Source organism: Alosa pseudoharengus, unplaced genomic scaffold (assembly GCF_046254945.1).
Source record: "Alosa pseudoharengus isolate Yale_2024_CS ecotype anadromous, Long Island Sound unplaced genomic scaffold, YU_APseudo_1.1 YU_APseudo_1.1_scf_7, whole genome shotgun sequence".
NCBI lineage: Eukaryota > Metazoa > Chordata > Actinopteri > Clupeiformes > Clupeidae > Alosa > Alosa pseudoharengus.
In genome coordinates this window covers 12,041,976-12,064,999 of record NW_027468859.1, presented here as the reverse complement: position 1 = coordinate 12,064,999, position 23,024 = coordinate 12,041,976, and the positions used below count along the sequence as shown (strand labels likewise).

General features: G+C 44.7%; 1 protein-coding gene across 2 annotated transcripts; it reads right to left on the bottom strand.

The window, feature by feature from the left end:
- Positions 1–2,206: 2,206 nt before the first annotated feature.
- Positions 2,207–22,328, bottom strand: mideasa (mitotic deacetylase associated SANT domain protein a). Of its 2 annotated transcripts, none has more exons than XM_076273016.1 (13): positions 21,785–22,328; positions 18,783–20,339; positions 15,278–15,517; positions 14,484–14,817; positions 12,694–12,763; positions 11,860–12,002; positions 10,476–10,579; positions 9,414–9,489; positions 8,667–8,755; positions 8,251–8,373; positions 5,818–5,943; positions 5,054–5,253; positions 2,207–3,850 (listed from the first exon to the last, which is right to left on the bottom strand). In XM_076273016.1, the coding sequence occupies exons 2-13, from the start codon at positions 20,301–20,303 to the stop codon at positions 3,541–3,543; spliced, it is 3,336 nt and encodes a 1,111-aa protein (XP_076129131.1). In that variant the 5' UTR covers positions 20,304–20,339; positions 21,785–22,328; the 3' UTR covers positions 2,207–3,540. The 2 variants fall into 2 exon arrangements, with proteins under 2 accessions (XP_076129131.1, XP_076129132.1); XM_076273017.1 differs by having other exon boundaries at positions 8,317–8,373.
- Between the last annotated feature and the right edge of the window lie 696 nt (positions 22,329–23,024).

The following is a 23,024-nucleotide window of genomic DNA, read 5'->3' as shown; positions in this document are numbered from 1 at the left end:
ATCTGTTGTCCCCATCCATCCTTAAGCTGCATGCCACCTCCCTTTAATGGAGGGACATTAGCATCCCATAGCCTGCTAGTGATGATATTTGATCCCCACTTAGCCCTTGATGCCTCTGCCTGAGTCCTAAGCAGGACGTGCGCTAGCCTAGCGGACCCCCTATGGGAGCACTCAAACACTCTCCATGCTCTGATCCGTCTTGTCATAAAAGCTCCATTATAGCGCCAGCGAAAATGGCAACGCTAAGTGAACATGCCTCATTTTTAGCCCGTGGGAACAGAAGGATACTGACAAAGAGACAACCGATTGGGGCAGTAGACACAGTCAGTGTGCTAATCAGAGTCAGTAGTCAACTGATTGTCCTATGGTTAATCCTTACACTCACACCAGGGATGTGAGTGATGAAAGACCAAGTGCTTGAGTCCCTGGGCCTGACATTCCCATATGTGGGAATCTTAGCCAGACACCATGTGTTCAGTGTTTGATGCTTTTAAAACATCTTAGAATGCAACACTGGGTGGGAATGGGGCAGGGTAGGTGTGTGTGTGTGTGTGCGCGCGCGCACCCATGCTAGGCTTAACTTCCTATAAAACATTCATCATCTTCAGCCAGCTGGACTTCCTGTTAGGTGACCTCTTGAACCTGCTGCATTGCTAAAAACATACTCTACATAGTCAGACAGCCTTGTCTAAACTAGGAAGGAAGCAGTCTAGCTGAGCAGGCTTTTTTTTATTTTCTTCGGTCATATCTCTGAGTGGTCGTTGGCACAAGGATTGTCTTGGCAGGAACTCTCCTACTCTTGCACCTCTCCCACCACCGCCGCCGCCATCCGACTTTGCAGCAACAGACTGAGAAGGCAAGACTGCCAGCACGGAGGACGCCAGTGATTAGCGCCAGATAAACTGCAGTGTTGTTTTAAATGCCTATAATCTACCTCTTGCCCGGTCTCACAATTACCAAAAGTGCTTCGCTCTGCGGAGGTGGCATTGGTGCCAAGTATATGTAAGCAGTTTAGAACCACATCTCCTTCAACATTTTACGAGACAAAATATAAAACAGTTAGGCCCAAGATCTGCAACAGACCCTCTCATCCTTATGGTTTTCAGCCACATGCTACCTAGCATATTTTAAAGGTCTATAAAATATGATATCGGTGATGTCATATGTGGCCCTTGTTTAGGATGTTGTATTAGAAATGCTGTATTTTATGCTAGTTTATGCAGTTTTTCTCTTGCTTGTGCCAATGGCCTTTAAGTGCAGCTTTGCCAAATCCCTGCTACAGGTTCATAGGACAAAATTGCTGTTCTAGTGCCCTCTACTGGTAATTTAAAGGCATCCTTACACCACAACACTGACAAGATTAGGAAAAGATTCTTGAAAGATTATAGTCTTTTGAGTAAAGCTTGAATGGGGGGCATTAGTTAAGACTCCAATATTTCAAGAATCTTTCCCAAATCTTGTCAAAGTCTTCTGATGTATGGGTAGCGTAAGTGTACAAATCGTATGATGAGTTGATGGCTATGATAAATGCAATGCAATTGCGAGAGTAATATCATCTCCTCCCATGATCGTTGATTCACTCTCATAATGAAAAGATATATAACAGAGCTATGAATTTAGGATTTCACCTTCAGCAGTATGTTCCACTGAAGTCACATTCTATCAAACTCAGTGGTTGAAGGCTAATTAGATTCCCACCATCCTTCCAAGACACACACAAATGTGCTAAATTTAATGTGTGCTTATTATTATTTATTAATTTGACTGATGTTTTTTAAGTTTTTTTTAATCCAAAGTGACTTGCAGACATACATTATTACAGGGGCAGTCACCCAGAAGCAACTTAGGGTTAAGTGCCTTGCTCAAGGGACAGATTAATTGAATTGTCTGCATATACCAAGTTCAAATGTATTGGATTGTTTGGCAACCAAATCATCAGGATCACCAAAACATCCCTAAAAATAACTTTTCAGTGTCTCTGCGGATAAGAGCAAATAAGAGAAATTAGGTTTCATTTTTTTTCTTTGCACTAGAAACTATTTTTTGTCCCCTTATTTTTGGGGCTCTGTATGATTCAGTGAAAACTTGGACAGATGCTCCTTACTTTTCCAGGTTTGGAAAAGAGTGGTCAACAAATTGACCCATTTCAAACCACTAATGGTCATGTTCATGTTGAAGTCTAGTAATTAAGAGACGAAAACAAAAATGTAGATAATGGCTTTTAATCAAAATGCATAACACTATCCAAATAGCAGTTCTTTCTTGATTATACAAGCGATTAATAGCATTTGTTTTCTTTTTTTTAAAAAAGGAGGGAAAACAATCACAATCAATTTGATATCACACCCTCTCAGACAATATAGAGGATGTTAAAATATATCAATTTACACCATATATACATTTTATAGTCAAAAACATTCATTTCAAGGTCCCTTAATCATATAGAATAAGTATATATTTTTTAGAGTTTAAAAATCGTTAAGTATAAATCTAACAATGTGCACAGAGAGTTGGTGTTCCTTTTTTATAGTTCGAAGTTTTAACCAAAGGAATACAAAACAAACACTCAACAGTTACTTTGACGATATCCAACATCCTTACTGTACGTTCCTGAGGACACAAGCAAACACACTCGCCCACGTGCACACACACCCACACACACACACACACTCACTTACTCACTCACTCACCCTCACATGAACACTTTCAGTACCAGCACATTCTGCCTTACCTTTGTGACGAGCTCAAATACATCTCGTCATTTCATCCGTCAATACCAGTGAATAGTTCGATGCACAAACTCGGGTGCCCTAGATATCAGAACAACTTTGGCAGTCTCTTTTGGACAAAGAAAGCATGCAGAGGCCCTTACCTCATCAAACGAAAAGAGAAATAAAAAACAACAAACAAACAAACAAACAACAACCACACAATGTAAAACAACTGGAAGACTGAAAGGCCAGATCTCCAACGGCTGCCAAAGTACTGTGTACTGTACGTGTACTGTTTCGATGTGTAAAGTAACTGGACATGTTGTAAACCGACATGCTAAATATGGCGAAAAAAATGAAACGTGAATTGCGGAGAATCAGTTAAACCCGTTTGTTTGAATCCTATGGAGTGCAGACAAACAAAACAAACAAAAAGGATTCCAAATAAAGATTGTCTAGTAAAATAAAAATAATAATAATAATAATAAAAAAAACATCAAATAGACAAGGCACCCAGTTTTGGTGGCTAGTCCTGCAGTACAAAAGTCATTGATTTTTCTTTTCTTTATCAATTTGTGTTCAGTGATGTAAAGGCTATCGACTGTAAGGCAAAGAGTCTGCAATGGGGCTTCAAGGCTGGACAGGGATGACCGTTGCGTCGCCAAGTCCTACGAGGCCTTGATGAAGCGCCTTTGTTGTGTTAGGCTTTGTAGGTTAGTGAGGTTCACCAACTCCCTCCAGGAGTTCAAGTCAGTGCTCACATGCAGTTTTGAAAAGCAGGCAGAGTTGGGGGGGGGGGCTGTGAAGGTCTGGCTCTGGCCTCCCTTCCTCACTGCCAGTCTTCATCATCCTCATCCTCCGCCGTCTCCGACGACTCCCCGCTGCTATGGACCACTCGCTCCCTCCCCCTGCCTCTCCGCTCCTCTTTCTCCTCCACGTCGTCCTCGTCTTCCTCCCCACCTCCATTCTGTGCCGCCGCCGCCGCTACTGCGGCAGCTGCTGCCTCCTCGGCCCGTTGCTGTGCCAATGCGGCGGCGGCGCGCTCCTCTTCCTCACGCAGGCGCAGGGCGGCGGCCTTCTTCTCCTGTTCGGCGTGGCTCTTCATGTGGGCGCTGCGGCTCTTCACCTTGAAGAAGATCCTAAAGGGTCGAAGGCAAAGGTCACAGGTTTAAGGCTGTGCTTTAACGATCTGAAACGCACGGTCTGAAGTGGATGGTTTAATTACGTTTATGGTGTGGCCAGTCCAAAAAAAATAATCTTAACAGGGTAATAAGTTCGCTAGTTGCCAGGCACATTGTTCAAGAGGGTTGTTCTTATGTTTCTTAATCAGTCATGGGTGTGTTTTGGGCGTAACATCCTTTTAAACCAATGAGGAGTGACACCTGTCATTCCCTTTAAGAGCAAGGAGCGCAACACCAAACAGTGCGTCTGTATTTTGACAGTCAGCGCATCTGAAGGAATCTGCTTGCACGCGAAACCTTGTATGCAACACCAGGATTCCACTAAAACCTTGCTTTAGGCTACTAAAACCTGTGTATGACTATCAGAGCATAGTCTACATGCATCTGCACTCGTCTATTATTTAAACTCAAAGGAAAAGTGACACTAACTTCAATGTGGTCTCATACGCAAAGATAAACCAGTTCTACACAGTTATCTACCACTATTGACTGACAAGGGGTTACAATCGAAAACATAACCTGAAAAAATAACAATGTTCGAATGACTGAATAAAAATCCTAAGGATGTATATCCTGCAGACGAGTCGTTGCCTGGGACTTGTTGCTTATATAAGGGCTGCTTACATCTAATTTAAAATAGCTGTTCTTCATATGTGCCTTTCGTTTCATTCCGTTTCGTATGCGCCAGGTTTTTTTTGGTCAGTGGCATAATGATTTTTAGTGAGTGTAAGATAGTGATTTTTGAATCATGCGCCTGCCCACACCTATTTTTTTTAATTGCCACGACTGTATGGGCAATGTTCAATTGAACTGGAGTGCATGGCCAAAAAATCTATCACCGCCTTGAATGTAAGATGGGAACAGGACTTTTGTAGTGCTTGGCACCATGTTGCGCTGGGTGTGAATTAAATGTTGCACGTCGTTGCCAGCTGTTGCAAGCCTCTACAAAGCATTCACAGTTGCAAAGTTTTAGAAGTTGCAGCTCATCTTGTCGCGAATCTTTGGTGTGTGATCTTTGTGACTGAGCTTGTATGATTACATTAAATCAGCATTCTCTATGTTGTGCATTAAAAATGGGTCAAAACAATCTAGATAGGTGGTGCTCTTTTTACCAATCTTTCTTTACAAACAAACCAAGGACACACACACACACACACTTACCTGCCACACTTCTTGCAGGGGAACTCTCCCTCCGGTTCCTGTGGAGCCTTGGGCGGCGGTTTGCTCTTCTTGCCGGCCGGTTCTGAGCGAGGCTTCCGCGGTGCGCTGCTGGGAGGAGCCTGCGTGGGCGGCACTCCTGCAGGCCCCTCCTCTCTCCGCCTGTCATCTCTCTCTGACTTGATCACAGACTCCGCTGATGACTAGACACACCAGAGAACAACAGTCAGAGCTCATTCACTTGTGGCTTAATCAAGTATACTCTTTGGGGCTTTGTTATTGGGCCTTATTCAGATAAGACTATGAAAGTGACAGGAAGTGAGTGGGAGAGAGAGATGAGGTGGGATCGGTAAATGACCCCGGGTCGGAATCGGAGCCATGTCCTTGTGGGCACGTGGACCCGAATGTGGTATTGTGCCACAGCTCCTCCAGGGCTCATTCCCTTCTGTTTTCTAAATCACGCAATCACACATACCCTGCCCTGCATGACCGTACCAGAGCTTTAGCACATTTGGGGTTGATTTTGGTATATGTAACTGTAGGGGTCGTTTCCTTGTAATAACTCTAGGATTGACTACATGCGAAAGGCATTATCTGAGCAATGAACAATGTGAGTGGTTTAAGTGACAGGTGGAAATGCATACCAGGATTTCTACATTGCCCAACAAAAGGAGAAATGTGCTACATGGCCAAGTTCCCCATGCCTCTTCAATAGATCTCTGCAAGGACACATTCTGAGCTGACATAGGCTAGCATCGGTGACTTACTTTGTCATAGTTATGGAGGTTGTGAATCACCCTAGACTGGTCAGACTCGTCGGTCCGCTCATGGGCCTCCTGCCAGGTTTTGTTGTCCTGAGTCTCTTCAGTGCCGTGATGATATCTGGAGATGCTCTGTGTTCATGAACAGACAGGGGAAAAACAGCAGACTAAATTAAAACACAAGAACCAGCATGCTTGCGTTTAGATTATTACTAAAAGAATGCTCCGTATCTGTAGAAGTGACATAGGTGCAAGAGGCAACATTACGTCTAGCTGGCAATAATAGGCATTTGCCATAAACTCCTCATATAGAAGACATATAGGGAAATTGTTTAAGTATGCAAGAAAAGTCTTAAAAGGCAATTCTGTCTGGGGTAAGTGAATCTAAACATAAGTTTCACTTATAACTTAGTAACCTTGCCCCTACACTCATAAGGCTAATATTTCACAATCTAAATCAATATCATAACAAAATTACCTTTACTCTTATCCAATTTTCTGCCGCTAATAAATACCCAGTGAAATTCTAATCAAATGAACCCCAACTTTAAATTTAGAAAAGATGTGGGAAAAACATGTGAACAACAAACTTTGAAACTGGTATTGATCCTCCCACATAGAAACACTAAAACAAAAAAAAACATTGAGAATGTACTCACAGCTAGAAAGTAACTGAGGAGCAGTCAGCCAAAAAGAGTCCCTAAGTAATTACACTGTGGAATGCACACTGGGTTCCCAAGGCTCACCACTGACTCTTTCCACTGAACCAACAACTAACTATCTGCATACTATCTGCACTGCACAACGGCTCACACTTGCACTCGTGGCATCCTGTGGTTCATCAGCTCTGACAATGTCAAGGTGCCAATGTCAAATGAGAACGACACCAAGCGAGTGAGTCAGAATGAGATGTGAGTGTGTGAATGAGATTTTGTGTGTGTGTGTGTGTTAGAGAGAGAGAGACAGAGAAAGTGTGTGTTGTGTGTATGTGTAAGTGAGTGAGTGAGTAAGGACAACATTATTTTACCAAATGTATCAAATTGTTCCCCAATTCCCCAAGCTCCTTCATTTGTTGGGAGGGCATAGTAGTTGTGCAACAATAGCAGCACAATTCCTGGCAGAGTGTAATAAACTGAGAAACTCTTTCCTACCTTTCCTATTATTTTTTAATTATCACTTAAAGGAGAATTCCGGTGTGATATTGACCTAAAGTGTATTGAAACATGATACCGAGTGTGAACGTATGTCTCATAGCCCATCTCGGCTTGTCCCCTGCACTCCAAAATCTGGCGCTAGTTAGCCGATGCTACCAACAGCTTTTTCAATTGTGGTGCTTCGGCATCGGGCTAGCCATGCAAATAAATCACTGTTTTACACCATTTACGAGGCTCAATGTATCTCCACACTTCATTGGTAGACTTCCAAGGGCCCTGACATTTAAAATAATTCAGTGGAAATGCATGGATTCCAGTTTCTTCCAGTAGCAGCAACTGGAATCCATGCATTTCCACTGAATTATTTTTGGAATCTGATCCCTTATCATACCTGTTCATTCTTACTCGTCGCTCGACTGATCGTGACTAAATTCAAGATGGCTGCAAACGCTAAACTTTGTGAAGATACTGTCTGTATAAATCGTCTTGTAAGTAAACTACCAGTGCTTTTTCAAAGTTCTCAATGTCTCGTTTTAAATGTCAGGGCCCTCGGAAGTCTACCAATGAAGTGTGGAGATACATTGAGCCTCGTAAATGGTGTAAAACAGTGATTTATTTGCATGGCTAGCCCGATGCCAAAGCACCACAATTGAAAAAGCTGTTGGTAGCATCGGCTAACTAGCGCCAGATTTTGGAGTGCAGGGGACAAGCCGAGATGGGCTATGAGACATACGTTCACACTCGGTATCATGTATAAATACACTTTAGGTCAATATCACACCGGAATTCTCCTTTAATTATTAGTGTAAGTTTTATTTCCACTTCTACATTTCTTTTCTTTCATTATTGTTTTTATCTCTATTACTATACCAAATATGTAAGCCTTGGCAACACAATATTATTGTCATGCCTATAAAGCTCATTTGAATTGAATTGAATTGAATAGAATTGAATTAAATTGAGAGAGAGAGACAGACAGACAGACAGCGCTGATTCAGAATGACTACATATTGGGAGGCTCCTGTGAACAGAAGAGTCATGCTTGAACCTCTCTCTGAACTCTTCTGTTCCGCTGACTCTTGTTTCGGCTATAAGGTGTGACCTCTCTGACATCAGATACATCTCCAATCCCCCTCATCTCAACACACTAGTTTAATCATTCAACGGCACTAGCAGCCACTTCATCTAAATTATTCACAGTTTAGTGACACTAATGAAAAGCAAACAAACAGCCGGACACGGCCTGTTTGGAAGTGGGGGACGAATATTTCGTGTGATATCTGACCTCAGTGCTGTGTTCCTCGGGGTCTGGCGGCCCGTAAGTAAGCGTCCCGTTTCGGCCGATCTTTACCTGCTTCTTGTAGGTGTAGTAGAACTCCACACACTGAGACACCGTTTTCGTTTGCACCTGTGAGGAAACACGCACACACACGCGAACGCAAACACACACATACACAGAGACGCAAACACACACACACAGACACACACACACACACACACACACACAGACAGACACACAGACACACACGTTGAGTGAGTACACTCATACATAAATGATAAACACATGCTGAGATGACCACGATGCACTGATATAAATAAGAACATGCAGGACAAGTCAAAACCACCCGCAAATCACTAGATAAAGCAGCACACAGATACGCATTGTGGGACCAAACGCCTAAGACCAGTCTGCACACTGACCACTTGCTGCACCATGAAGAAGTCCTTCCGGTAGGCAGAAATGCCCTTGTTGAAGTAGCGCTTCTCCTCCTGACTCCAGTTACCAGAGCCTGCAGACACATGAGGTCACACACACTTCATGAAGGTGTGTGTGTGTGTGTTTGTGTGTGTGTTGTTGAGTGAGAGGTAAATGTGGAGAGAGAGAGAGAGCTGGGGGGGGGGGGGGTAAAGTGAGTCACAATTGTTCATCTATGTAGTTGTACTACAATAAAACCTGACTGTGCTGGCATGCTGTCTGTGTGTCTGTGTGTGTGTGTGTGTGTGTGTGTGTGCAAGCAAGTGTACTAAATATCTTTTAACAAGTTTTCAATGCTTCACACAATCCCACATAAACTAGCCAAAGAGAGTAGCTAGTTGTGACTAGCCCTCTATCCTGCACTGATGTGGCAGATTAGGAAAGCACACCCCAGTCTCACTCCCACTCTGGTGACGTGACAGCACTAGCAGCGCTGACCTTAACTTGGAGTCTATTGCAATGGTGTAATTTATTCACAAACCTGGGTTAAGTTCACAGAGAAAAAAAGTGGTAAACCTCCTAATAGCAGATCCCTATGACTTCATTCTCCTGACTAAACAAAGACAGTAAGCTCCTTTTAGGATTTTTATCAACAATTACTGTGTTAACTTACCCAGGTTTATCCCTTAACCACTTGTGAAATACCCCTCCTGCCCATGCCAAGCCCATGCAAATGTGGTGCCGTCTCTCACCTGAGTAGTGGTAGTCTGCTAAAGGATGGCTTTCTGAATAAATGGGGTTCTTCAGCAACAACATAGCAAGTGTTTCCTGAAAGGTCAAAGGGTCAAAAGTGAGAGGTCATAATAACACAATGATGATGGAGATGATGGAAACCATAAACTCACTGATCACAATGACCACGACATGTTGCTTTACTTCCTTTACCTTTTATATATTTTTATGTCAGATCGAGATGCTTACTGTTAAAGGTATGCTATGCAGTTTCAGGTATTTTTGGTGACTTTAGAGCCCCCCCTATATGATATATTTATGTTTTACTTGAAGTTGTAAATAGCCTGTTGTAAATAGCTTGTTTCCCCTGTACACAATGGAAATGCTTTTATTGTGAAGGTGACGAATTAACAACTGTAAATGAAAAAACATCTCCAAAGAGCTATATCTACTGAAAAGGTAATGTTTCACAATTCTCACAAGATGTCTTTGTGTCGACTATTCTTTGTTAGCGACGTTGGTTCTCTTCGTTAGCGACTTGCTATGGCTGTGCTGTATGGCTATGCTAGGTGAACGATTTCCCTATTACAATTTTCATCAAATTCAAATTGGCTTCGTAAAAGTTATATTAAGGTGGAAATCTTGCATAGTGTACTTTTAAAGATGATGATGTTAAGAAAATAAATGACACAGTACATATACAGCTCCGTAGAGGACACCGTTACACTGAAAGATAGAGATTACCGATAAGGTCACTGAACAAGGAAGTGGGACTTCTACTAATGACATACAATAGTACCATGGTACTTTTAAGGTATGTAAGGTATGGTATGTTAAGCCAGTTAGTGTGTGAGGGCATCTGCAATGATGACTAAAGGCTAAAGTCCCTTGGAAACCAGGCAATCAGTTGCATGGGAAAACACCTACACTAACGATTGCATGACCTGAGTCAGAGAGAGAGAGAGAGTGAGAGAGAGTGAGAAAGAGAGAGAGAGCGAGAGAGAGAGAACCAGAAATAAAGAGGGGAGAGGAGGTGGGCCTGGACTCATGGCTGAGTAAGAGGGACAGTGGGGTCTGCTCACCATGACGTCACCCTTGCACTCGTGCAGGCAGTGCAGCGCCAGCTCCTGATTGGTCCCTCCTCCCGTCAGCACGCTGGAGCAGGCCAGGCTCATCAGGTCGTCCACTAGAGGGCGCAAGAGAACAGGTTCCAGTGTGCGCGTGCACGTGTGTCTGTGTGTGTGTGTGTGTGAGTGTCTGTCTGTATGTGTATGTGTGTGTGTGTATATGTGTGTGTGTGTGTGTGTGTGTGAGTGTCTGTATGTGTATGTGTATGTGTATGTGTATGTGTATATATGTGTGTGTGTAAGAAAACAAATGGTGCTCCGGCAGGGCAGTATGGGCACAGGACAGCTGCACGTAAAGCACTTAAACTGTTGCTCCACTTCAATTGTTATTGTAACTGGCTTAGAGGGAAGTTTTTGCTTTGGATAAACCAAATGCCTGTTGGGCTGCTGTCGAAAGCTGTACGCTGTGTAAAGGGACCGCTACTCTCGCCTCTGGCATAGCAATGTGCAACTCAACTGCTTCCTGGCTTAGCACGTAGCCTACGGCTTAAACTTTTAGCAAGGACATGCACTGGAAAGGAAAGGAAGTCTTGTAATGTGCATGTTAATGTTTCACGGGACAACAGCATTCGGAAGTAGGCTGTAAATAAGGAAGGTCGATATAAAGACGGCTACAAGTGTGTACAAAGGCTTCATACACAAAGGTCTTGGACTTCAGATGAGCCTAATTTGAGATTCAAGAGCATGACTGCATCTTTCTTTATAATAATTCTAGTACCATTTTCTTTGTTACTAGATTCAGGTTTTTAGTTGATATGCTATGCCTTTTAAACTCACTTTTTTCAACAAGGTAGGTGCTTTCACAGACGTGGAGCCTAAAATGAACTGATTGAAATAGTTCCGACTTCTGCTAATCTCAATTCAAATTTCCAGATAAAAGGGAATAAATCTTAACGTAAATTTACACCGATAATTCCTGCCAATGAAAAGACATTACTCAACTTGAACAGGCTCCATGACAGCCTGCCATAAAAAACAGGAGTGGCTCATATCTCACTGGCCCTGAAATTAAATTGCGATTGATAATATCTGACAACGATGACTTAACCGCAGACAAATATGTTATTAATTTGGGAATGTTTGCATTTCTCTAAACCATTTGTCATTTCCAGGTTTTAGACACAACCTCAGGCCTAATCATGGATCCTAACCATGCAAATCCAGAACAGCACTACAAAACCTAACTCAAAACCTACAGTTTTAGGTTTAAACAAAACCTACTTATCAATACCTACAGTTTGTTTTAGACACTTTACTCTGCCACCAACATCCTGTCTGGGAGAGCACCTCTACAGCGACCCTATGACCTTGAAGGTCAAGCCCCTTGACCTTGGCTCACCTCGTTCTTCCTGGTCCCGGCTGGACGGGGACTCCTGGAGCGGGACCCAAACCAGATTGGCCTTGTGTTGGTCCTGCTGGGCCCTGGAGCGGTCCAGCATCTCCGGAATCTCCGCCTGATAGTGAGGCCCAATGTTGATGCGCCTAAAATAGTGTGTGTGTGTGTGCATGCACATGAGTGTGTGTGTGTGTGCGTGTGTGTGTTAGAGAAAGTGAGAGAGTTGTGTGTGTGAATGAGGACAAATATGGGTTTATATCAACATAACATTATGTGTTGCAAGTGTGTGTGTTTGCGAGTATGTTTTTGGAGAGTGGGTAAGGGTTTATTGTAAATTTTGGAGTGTTACACAAGTGTTTGAGAAAGTGTGAAAGAGGGAAGAATGAAGACAGAAATATGTTAACAATAAATCTGACAAATCGTTTTCAGCTCTAAGAGACAGAGGTGTTGTTTCTACGTGTCAACAGACCATAAACTAACGAAATTGATCTGGCCTAAGAAACATGGCGAGTGTGTGTGTGTGAGTGTGTGTGTGTGTGTGCGTGTGTGTGCGTGTGTGTGCGTGTGTGTGCGTGTGGACGGCCGGAGTGAGTCACCATGATTCACATGTGTAGTTGTACTGTTGTACTACAATAAAAACCTGATGCTGCCTTCTGCTTTTCATAGGGGGCAGGGGGTGGTGGGGGTAGTAAAAAATGCTGACAGTTGTTCAAGGGTCCTGTGCCTGCCTGCATGTTTATGTATGTGTTTTATGTGTAAGGGGAGGAGGGAGGGAGAGGGGAGGGAGAGGGGGGGGGGGGTGGGGGGGGGACGATTGTTGTTGCTGTTGTTACTTACGGCTCTAGGCTGACAGGTGTGGCTTCTCCGATTGGGGGGAGCACTGGGGGGGTGATGTCTGCTGAACTGCCTGAAATACAGCCAGGAGAGAGAGAGAGAGAGAGAAACATGAAGATAAGATTCATGTGGACGTGTATCTGTCTGTGTGCAGCCTGACCCCGTTTCATCCCGGGGGGATTGATGTCCAGTGAACACACACAGAAAGATCTAGCAGACAGAGAGACAGCACAGACGAGGGGGGGGGCAGGGGAGGGGAGATATGGGACAGACGACAGGCCTAGAGATGAAAGACACAGACTGCAGACTACAAAACATTGTCTAAAGGCAATGGCTGTGAGAGAAGAGAAAAAAAAAAACTACTAACACAGAAAGATAATCCAGAGACGCAAAAGATAAACTTTGGACAACTAGAAAAAACAATATTTACACACACATGCACTCTACCGACACAGGACCACACTATTGTGAGTGTCTCACACAATATATTGATCGCCAGAGATATCCCTATCATGGTACAGATTCCTCTGCCCATATGACTGACCAAAGTCTCTACGTCATGGCTTCTCCAGCTATAACTTACTAAACGAACCAGCGCAAATTCAGTTGTAGTGAAAAAAGATGAAACTGAGAAAATGGCTGACCGTGCAAAGGCACTCTGCATCTTGCTGTAGTTGGAATATAGATAATTCCTGCTTTTTGCCCTTTTAAGAGTATTTTTACTTACTTCATCTACCTAGATATCGTGATGCATCTTTTGCATGATTTTCTCACAATGTATCAAGTAGGGGTGGGCGATATGGACAAAAAATAATATCTCGATATTTTTTGTGATTTTGACGATAACGATAATTAGTCGATATCCTTTAAAAGAAATGTGTAAAAGTCTGAGTTACTTTACAGCTCATTATTTATGAATAGCATCAATACAATAATAACAAATAACCTAACCTGTGACTTTTTAACCAAATCAACCAATGCATTGTCACTCTATGACACATTTCCAATTCTGCCCCCACTTGTGTGTGTGGCAATGACATGGTCTAGCCAGCTACATTAGACAAGAGGAATAGGCCTAACAGTTTCCCAAGAGAAAGTCTGAAGCTGAAGACTGAAAACTAAGCAGACCAACAGAGTACATCTCAGTCATTTCCTTCGAGGTTTTGTTTGAGAGAAATCATGTAGGCTAACATTCCAAGTTACAGAATAGAAACTAATGCGTTAGCTTATGGCTAATGTATATGAGAAATCCCATAGAGATGCTAACGGTTAGCATAATCGATATTAGAGCTAACTTCAGTCCATTTACAAAAGAGTTAGGCCTACATGAGAAGAGTTCTTTGTTTACAACTGACTATTAAAATACTCAAAGGCTAATGTTTTCTCTCCATATAATACCATATAGGAAAAAACGTGACTCATCAATGCTACTTGAACAGAAGTAGCCACACAAAATCCCAAGTAGCCTACCTCTCGCTGCACAAAATAAACATTAGGCGTGTGTGTGACAATGTGGACCCACTAGTGATCATGTGACACTTGCTCTGCTGCAGCCAGGGGCTTCTCTCGCATAGGCTACACCTCCTGGATTTAGTGAATGTATGGGGTTTCAATGCGTGTTTTCGAGTGTTTTTTCCCCATAAGTAATTTAAATACTCCCACACCCACCCCTAGTATCAAGTATTGCAAAATCCATGTATCATGATATTGCATCGGGGGCAAAGTATCGTGAGAAAGTCTGACACACACACACACACAGTCACACACACACACACACAAAAAAGGCCACTCACTGGAGCGCAGGAGACTGCGTGTGGCGGACTTGGGTGTGGGCGGGGGGGGTAACCCCTGTGAGCCGGCGGCCGCCATGGATGAGAGGAAGGTGGAGAAATAGAGTCCGGAGCCCTCGCGCACCGGTGACAGGATGGGCGGCGGCGTGTAGGGCGGCAACGCCAGCGGGTTGTCGCCGGGCAAGCGCACGGGCGAGCGCAGGTGGCTCTGGTAGGACGAAATGCTCGAGTACACGGACGGCGCGATGAAGTTGCTCACTTTGGGCGGCGGGATGAAGAGCGGCTCGGGCCGCGGCCGTCGCTTGGACTTGGGCCCGTCATCGTCCTTTGCATTGTCCTGCACAGGAAGGACAACAAACCAACGCTCTGTTGAGTCATGCGTGTGTGTGCATGCAGTGAAGACAGTAAGAAAGACATTGTCCCTTTTTAAGTAATCGTAAGAGTACATTTTAGGCATACCATAAAAACACGATTAAAACATGATCTAAAGCCCCAATTAGACACTGGTCCCATTTATTCGCCTGGTGTGACCACAGATTTGGATGAATAAAAGCAGGTCTTAATTAGAAGCTCGGTCTATTTTTTATGGAAGCTTTTTGGTTGTGTAAAACCTCTTGAAGCCCACCAGATCTCCAGCTTGAGCTAGTTCGATGCAGCTTAAAACATGCATTTTCCATTGATGAAAGGCAGGTGTTGGCCAGACTTTGTAAGTCTTTAAACTTCTACCATTATAACATGATCAGACCTTTGTGGAGCCAGTTAGTTCATATTTACAGTAATGTAAAGGTGAGCCTTACCTGTCCCAGGCTGTCTGACGCGGTGTTCTTCAGTGACCGTCGGCGCGCCACAATGACAGAGGGCGTGTGTTTGGTGGGGTAATGGTGCCCTGTTGTCTCCTGTGCCCCTGCCCGACCGTGGGGCCATCCGGAGCCCAGCTGCTCGTGGGCCGCATCCCGCTGCACGGGCACAGAGACTGGGATGACCAGAGGCACCATGCCCCCTCCCACACCCTGCTTGACTGGAGCACTCTCATCCATCTGTGGAAGAGCAGAGCAGAGTAGTACATCTTTATATGTCGTCTTTTGCTAATCCCATTTCATTAAATTACATTAGTCATTTAGCTGACGCTTTTTTTGTTCAAAGTGACTTACAAAAAAGGGAGCAATCAAGGTACAGTGCATTTTTCAAGCCGTTTCACTCCACTCCTCTTTCTCAATACAGTGGAACATGTAGTGGCTTTGCTGCACTACACCAGCAAGTGGCACTGGATGGCAGTTGAGCTGGTTTTGTTATGAAAAAGAGAGGTGAAAAGTACAAAGAAATGGAATGATAAAGAAAGAGGGTGTGATCAAAGAGAGAGAAGGAGAAGGAAATAGGCAGAGAGAGAATAGAGATGTGTGAGGTATGAAGTGGTCAGAGACGAAGGAGAGTTATGAAAATGGTATGAATTGGACAACCAGTCACATCACATGACCAAAAAAATGACTACTGACCAGGGCAGTACACAAGATCCTACATTGCGCAAAAAAAGGATATGAAAAAAAAAAAAAACAAAACAGGGCCAGCAAACAAGCCTTCCTCTGAACAAGGAGGAGACGTGTGGATTAAAATCTGTGCCAGATACTGATGTCACTCCCCAACCACGTAACACCTGTTGCTGCTGCGCTGTTATTTCTGCTGGGACAGATCACATAGCTTTTAGTCTTTAGCCTAACTCCTCTTAACATGTTGCACCAGGCCTACGTACAGGCTTAGCCTAACTCCTCTTAACATGTTGCACCAGGCCTACGTACAGGCTTAGCCTAACTCCTCTTAACATGTTGCACCAGCCCTATGTACAGGCTAACAACTCAGGATGCTAGTCAAGCCCTGCTAGCGAGAGCATCTATTTTACCATCATGTTTGACACAAGCAAAGCAAATCAAGTTATAGCACAGTGATCAGTGGCTAGTCCTTAGTTTCTGCCATAATGACTATGACTAGAATGGTCTAGTCTTTAGTCTCATTTCTGTTACATTGCAACAGTTCTATAAACAGGCTAACAACTAATGCTACCAAAGCTCTGCTACAACCCGTCACTGGGATCCATGCTTCACACAAGCAAAGGAAATTATGGCCTTTTAGAGACTAATAAACTTGCCATTTTCTCATTAGTTTAGTTTATTATAGGCAATAAGTCAAAAAGAGAAGAACATTGCTGCTAACAGCTCACTAGTCAGTGAGTCTTGTGTGTACACAATTCCATTGTTGGTCATGCGAGCTTGTTCCAGTGTTTGTGTGGGCGTTTTTGAAAATGAAAAAGAGATTGAGCGTTTCACTTCATTTGCATGGTGCACCAGGCTTGAGTCGTGTTTTATTGAGCGCAGGGGATTCTCATGGGGGGTGGGCCCCCTGGCAGAGCTGCGCGATGGGGCCCCTTCCGCATTAGTTACTGGGAACGGGCTTGGGAGGTTCGAGGAATGTGGAGGTGTGCAGACTTGCAGCTGCCTGCAGTGCACACACAGACAGACACACACACACACACACTGGAACTCACACTCATTTTCTCTCTCTTTCTCTCTCTCTCTTTCTCTCTCACACACACACACACACACACGCCTGCAGCTAAAGAGGAGTTTCACTGAGAGAGAGAGAGAGAGAGAGAGAGAGAGAGAGAGAGAGAGAGAGAGAGCGAGGGAGGGTAGTGAAAGAACAGGCAGACTGGGGGCCATCGGGACAGGGACATAGATATAGTCTGTGTGCAACAGATGGATGGATGGATTGAAGGGTAACAGCCAAATGTAGAGACAGTACAAGATAGAAAAGAACAGCGTCTTCTCACAGAGCAGCTCTTCCCAGCTCTGTTGATGTGGTGTTTTCAGTTGCAATGCAAGCACTGAAGCTAAGTACGCAGGCCAGGCTAAGGAATGAGAGGGAAAAAAAGAAAAAAAATAGTAGCTTCACTGCTGGGTGTGTCTTTTTGTAATGCAAACACGGTATGTCCCAAAGTAATAACACTCTGTCTGTGCACGGCACGGCAGACAGAGGGTAGGTCTCCCTGCCCTATTGCTTAACAACAGTTAGCTAGTCAACAATTAATTTACCACGGAAAAAAGGCAAGCCCGCCAACACTCTTCTTCTGTACACTGAATACACCTGAAAGGCCACTGAAGTGCCACAGTGTCTAGTGTATGTGTGTGTGAGAGTGTGTGAGAAACTGTTTGAGAGAGAGAGAGAGAAAGAGAAAGAGAAAGAGAGAGAGAGAGGGAGAGAGAAAGAGGGAGTGTGTGTTGGCTTAGTGTGTGTGTGTGTGTGTGTGTGTGTGTGTGTGTGTGTGTGTGTGTGTGTGTGTGTGTGTGTGTGTCACAGTGCACTTGACGAGGAGAGCCTGCTAGCCGTGCACAATGCAAAGCTTTGATGTCCAGCTGTGGGCATGGGCAAACGGTCCGCACATTTCACATACGAGTTTACAGAGCATGAGGAAGTCACACAGTGGAACACTGCCTTCCTCTCAGAAGGGGAACAGGACTTTGTGGCCAGCCCACAGGGCAGGTGACACAATAAGTGTTTGGGCGTTATGGAGCCATGGCACAATAAACCGCACAACATACTGATTTTTTCCTCTCTCTCTCTCTCTCTCTCTCTCTCTTTCTCTCGCTCACTTATGTCAGCATGTGATGCCATTCTGAACTGCTGAATATACACACCCTCTCACACCTGTAAGCTTGGCATTACTCAACCAGTTACACAGTTACAGTACGGGTTTACAAGAACAAACCTGTTCTGGCTAAGAAAAAAAAAAATCACTGCATAGAGATAGGATTTCTGACATCATCACCTACAAAACATTGGAAATGTGTGAAATTATCTTACCTGTACTTTTAGCCTATAACTCATTGAGAACAATTGCTGCAAATTTTTATTTTGTCTGTAAGAACCAAGTTGAACTCCTTATAGCCATGATGCAACCAACTAGCGTGTATGATTTGTCTGGACCAGCTGCATTCGGGAGGGGGGGGGGGGGGGGGTCTGTGAACTAGGTCAGTAAACTCGAAAAGCTTGCTTGGGGTCAATGCACGAAAATACATTGAACAGAAAACATAAACTGGCTTTCTCCTCACTACGATTCTGAAAGGAGCATAGCCATTAATTCTAAATGTTAAAGCTACTGAACGTAGATGCATGCTATACGTCATGTAATTTTGTGTAGCTGGTTGCAACAAGAAAGATGCAGAATCCATTTGAACCATTCTGAACCATTTGCCACCATGCAAACATCCTCCATACACATGTCTATGTTACTTTGTGTCCAGTTACTCCTACCTTGATGACTTTAGCAGGAAGTGACTCCATCTCTGACGCCTTCTGGGCCAGCGTCTCCAAGTTGATCTCCTTGGAGGCCCTACGTCTTCTGGTGCTTTGGATCACCCCTCCTGTCATTCCCTGAATGCCCTCCCCTCTGTTGTTGGCTCCTGAAGCGTCCTTGCCGCCGGCCTGGTTCCATGGGACGGACGACGGCACCGCTCCCGTGGGCGAGAGCCCGTCTTTGGACAGCCGCCTGGAGCGGCGGGGGAGCGCTGGCGGCTCCTGGGTCTCCGGAGCGGGCTTAGCCGGGGCGCTCGGCTCCGTGAGGGCGGATGGGGAGACTGGCGACTCTTGAGGTTTGGGCTGTGGGGCTGCCAGGCTTTGGGGCTGGGGTTGGGGCTGCTGGGAGGGGGGCGGTGGACTGGCACTGGAGGGCTGGCTGTCGGACTGGTAGGGCGGAGGGTGAGGGTCGAGCTGCTGGGGCTTCGACTGAGTATGTGGCTGGGTCGGTATGGTCTCCTGTTGGGGCAGGTTTGGCTGAGGCTGTGGCTGTAAATGAATTGGTTGCTGTTGTTGTTGTTGCTGATGCTGCTGCTGCTGTTGTTGCAAGTGATGCATTTGCTGCAGCTGTTCCTGCAAATGTTGATGTTGGTAAATGTGTTGCAGCTGCTGCTGCTGCATATGGTGCTGCTGCATTTGATGTTGTTGCTGTTGCTGCTGCTGATGCCTTGCCTGCTGATGCTGGTGTTGCTGCTGCTGCTGCTGCTGCTGGTGTTGCTGCATTTGGTGATGTTGCTGCTGCTGGAGCTGACGTTGCTGCTGCTGCTGCTGTTGCATCTGCTGCTGCAGCTGCATCAGCTGGTGCTGCGATTTGGGCTGCTCGCCAGTGTACGGCATGCCTCCCATAGTGTTGTTCGCCGGGAAGACCGGGTAGTACGCCGGGGGCACGGGCTGCTTGGTGGCGCCGAATGCCAGCTGAAAGGGCTGAAGCATGGAGCCCTGCATGGACCCGGGGCGGATGGTGTGCGGTGGGCACGGCATCTCACCGCCCTTGTGGCCCTGCTGGAAGACCTGGAGCTGCTGGGCCTGCCGCATAGCAGCGGCGGCTGCGCGCTGGTCCCACTCCAGACTTCTCACCTGGGCTTGGGCCTCCTTGTAGGCCTCGCTGGAGCCCTGGGGCGGTGGCTTCTCCAGAGGCAGCCCGTCGGCGTCGTGGTTCGGCTTGGAGTACACCATCTGTCCCCTGGCCTCGCCCATGCCTGCCCGGTACGGGCTAAAGTTCTGGCTCCAGCCGGGCATGTTGGGAACACCCTGAGGCCAGCCTGGGGCCTGTGCAGCGTCTTGGTGCATCCATTTCAAAGGTGCACTCTGAGAGAAATGTCCCCGGACCGGGTGCCCTTTCTCTGGGTTGAAAACGGCAGTGCCCTGGGCCTCTGCGTTGGAAGGAACTCTGGATCCATTGTCGTCATGTGCCTGCTCTAATGCAGTGCTTCCCACATTGTAATACACCTCTCCTGGATGTTGTACAGCTTCTTTCATGGCTTATCCCTTCTGCTGGCTTGTACTGCAGGTGCACTGTTAAAACATATTTTTTAAATAATAATGACCAAAGGCAACTCAACTTAAAAATGCAATGGTCCTGGATTTAAACTTGTGTTTCTACTGTGTACTACTTGTGAAACTGAATTTGCCAATTTCATACCATGACCAAGATCTTCAGCACAAACATGGATCAGTCAGTTTAATGCTCCCACATGCCACTCAAGAGAGTAATAACTGTGAATAAAGTGAATAACTTTGTACTTTGCCAGTCATTTAAATTGGGGCCTTATCTCTGGCAGATTTTTCTATTATTTACATTAAATGTATTGCTTATGTTAGCACACCTATTTAGGTCAACCATTTTCATGCTAGGTTTGACAGAGGTGGATACACCATCGAGAAATGGAGGTCTTGTAGGAAGAGTATTATAGCCGTTTAACTGTACTACTTAGAACATTGCATCATGGCTCTGTCATAGCAGAGTCAGATAGAAAGAGGGTCATGGTGGAAGCAAGACCTCACGTGCACATGGGCAAGTCGCTATAGTCTTTCCAGTGTTGGCTCACGGAGTTGTTTAACATGTAAATTATACTCTGTAGTTCGGGGGTGGAAGTGAAAACGTGTTATAAATAGAGAAGCAATTAGGATAAACATATCTGGAATGCCAGTAGAACTCTTCAGATTAGCGTAGCGCGTCAAATCATTACAAAGTGTACAGGTTTTTCGTCTACTTCCATAATGACTACACTGTGGCCTCGTTGACAACAAGAGAAAGTGAGAGACGGTTAATGCTGAAGTATGGAATTAGTCACAAGAACTTGCGGTAATCGACTGCAGCTCCTGCAGTTAAAACCAACGGGTCTTCTAGTGTCCAACGGTAACGAAACACTGAACAGGCCTAAGATACAGTGTGACAGCCACGTCAAACTACTGGGGGGGGGGGGGGGGGGGCACTGCCACAGTGTAGTTGTATGCAACCAACCAAAAACAAGTTAGATTACCTCCAAAAATTTTCTCAATTGGAGATTAATAGTTTTGTTCACACAGGCCATGGCTAATTTTGATCCCAGTACAGTGTGCCAGCTAGAACAAGGCGTGTACAGTGCCGTGTTTGACAACGAGAATTACAGGAAGCGAGGATACAAGCGCTGCTACTTTTCTGCCCCCCTTAAAAGATCCCCCTCCCACGAGAACGATCGAGAACTTTTTGTGGCAAAACTTACTTTGCACGAGTGTAATTTTGATCACGAAGTATAAATACCGATTGTTTGCAACTATTCACAACAATCCCGAACAACTAGAAGCGTGTAGCATAATGTTAGTTACATAATTTGATAGCACTGGCTAAGTCCGCCAAGGAAGTCACGAAATGTTTGCTAAGTAAACGTAAAGTAAACAAGTTAGCCTAAAGCGAGAGTGTGAGAAATGCAACATTATAATGTTAGCTTCAACAGAGAATTCGATGCAGGGATACTCACAGTTTCACTATCGCATTGTCCTCCTTAAGTTTCTAAATTCGATTGACAGTGAGCTGGTCCACGGAAATGGTTTTGCTTTCGGACAAAGTCGACTGCATGCATCTCCAGAGCAGGATCATGCACAAAAATGTCAAACAGATTAGCAATGTTTCTTGAAGCCAAGAGGTTGGTATGTTGCAACAGAAATGTTTTACGACTGAACTCATTCGCTAATATCCAAGTAAAGTTTATGCGGGTGGATGGTATCCTGAGTTGCACATTGTCAAGCAGAGATTGCACAACTTGGAAAAAAAGAGCAACTTTCCCCTCGAAAGTGACGACGACTATGACTACGCACTCACAAACCAACAACAGGGGCGCGTTCGCTCAGGTCTGGGTCTTGCGTTGCTTGGTCGATCACTCAACAATATGTATAGCAACAACTCGTAATCTGCAGACTAATTAGTAATATTTACAAATATTTAAACTACAAGCAATTCGATTCTTGGAGACTTGGACGTCCACGGGCGAACATAGTCTCTCGTTTCAACTATCGCTCTGCAAATCCTCCGGTGAACTAGCCACGCCTATCCTCTTATCCATATTTGGCCCTGGCCATGTGGAATCCGGTAAACGACGCCCTCCTTACATCCCTACAGGGGAATTCCTGTTCACAATTTATTTAGCTGAGAAGTGTCCCCCCACTCAGCGGGTGACTAGGAATACGTAGATAACGTTTAAGATGAGTTTTCAAGGCTGCAGCTCTGGCTCCTGTAGACAAAATGGATTATGTATTTATTTATTCACAACATTGTCATACTTTTGAAAATAATTGTTTATTTTATACAGTTACCCAGTCACCTTTAACATTATTTGATAAATGGGGTTTCCTGCATTTCCAATGGAGGTTGTCAGTATGCCCATCATAACCTGGCATAGAGACAAGCGTGCATCTGGATGCATTAATTGAATTAGACGTCATTATTAAAGCGATTCGAAGATTATTTAAATAAAACTTGATTCAAATATTGGTATCATTTCACTACTATCGTAGGCTAAAATATAATGGAAATATTTCCCCCCTCTGGACACAGGCTCAGCCAACTTATGTCAATCAGTATTAACAAAACGTGCTTGATATTGTACAGTTGATTAAAATAAAACAGTTTGCAATACAGTAGTACTACATAAACAATCAATTTTCAAATGCAGATCAACTGAATAAGTTACAAAGCAGCCCTGCCATATCGTTAGTTCCCTG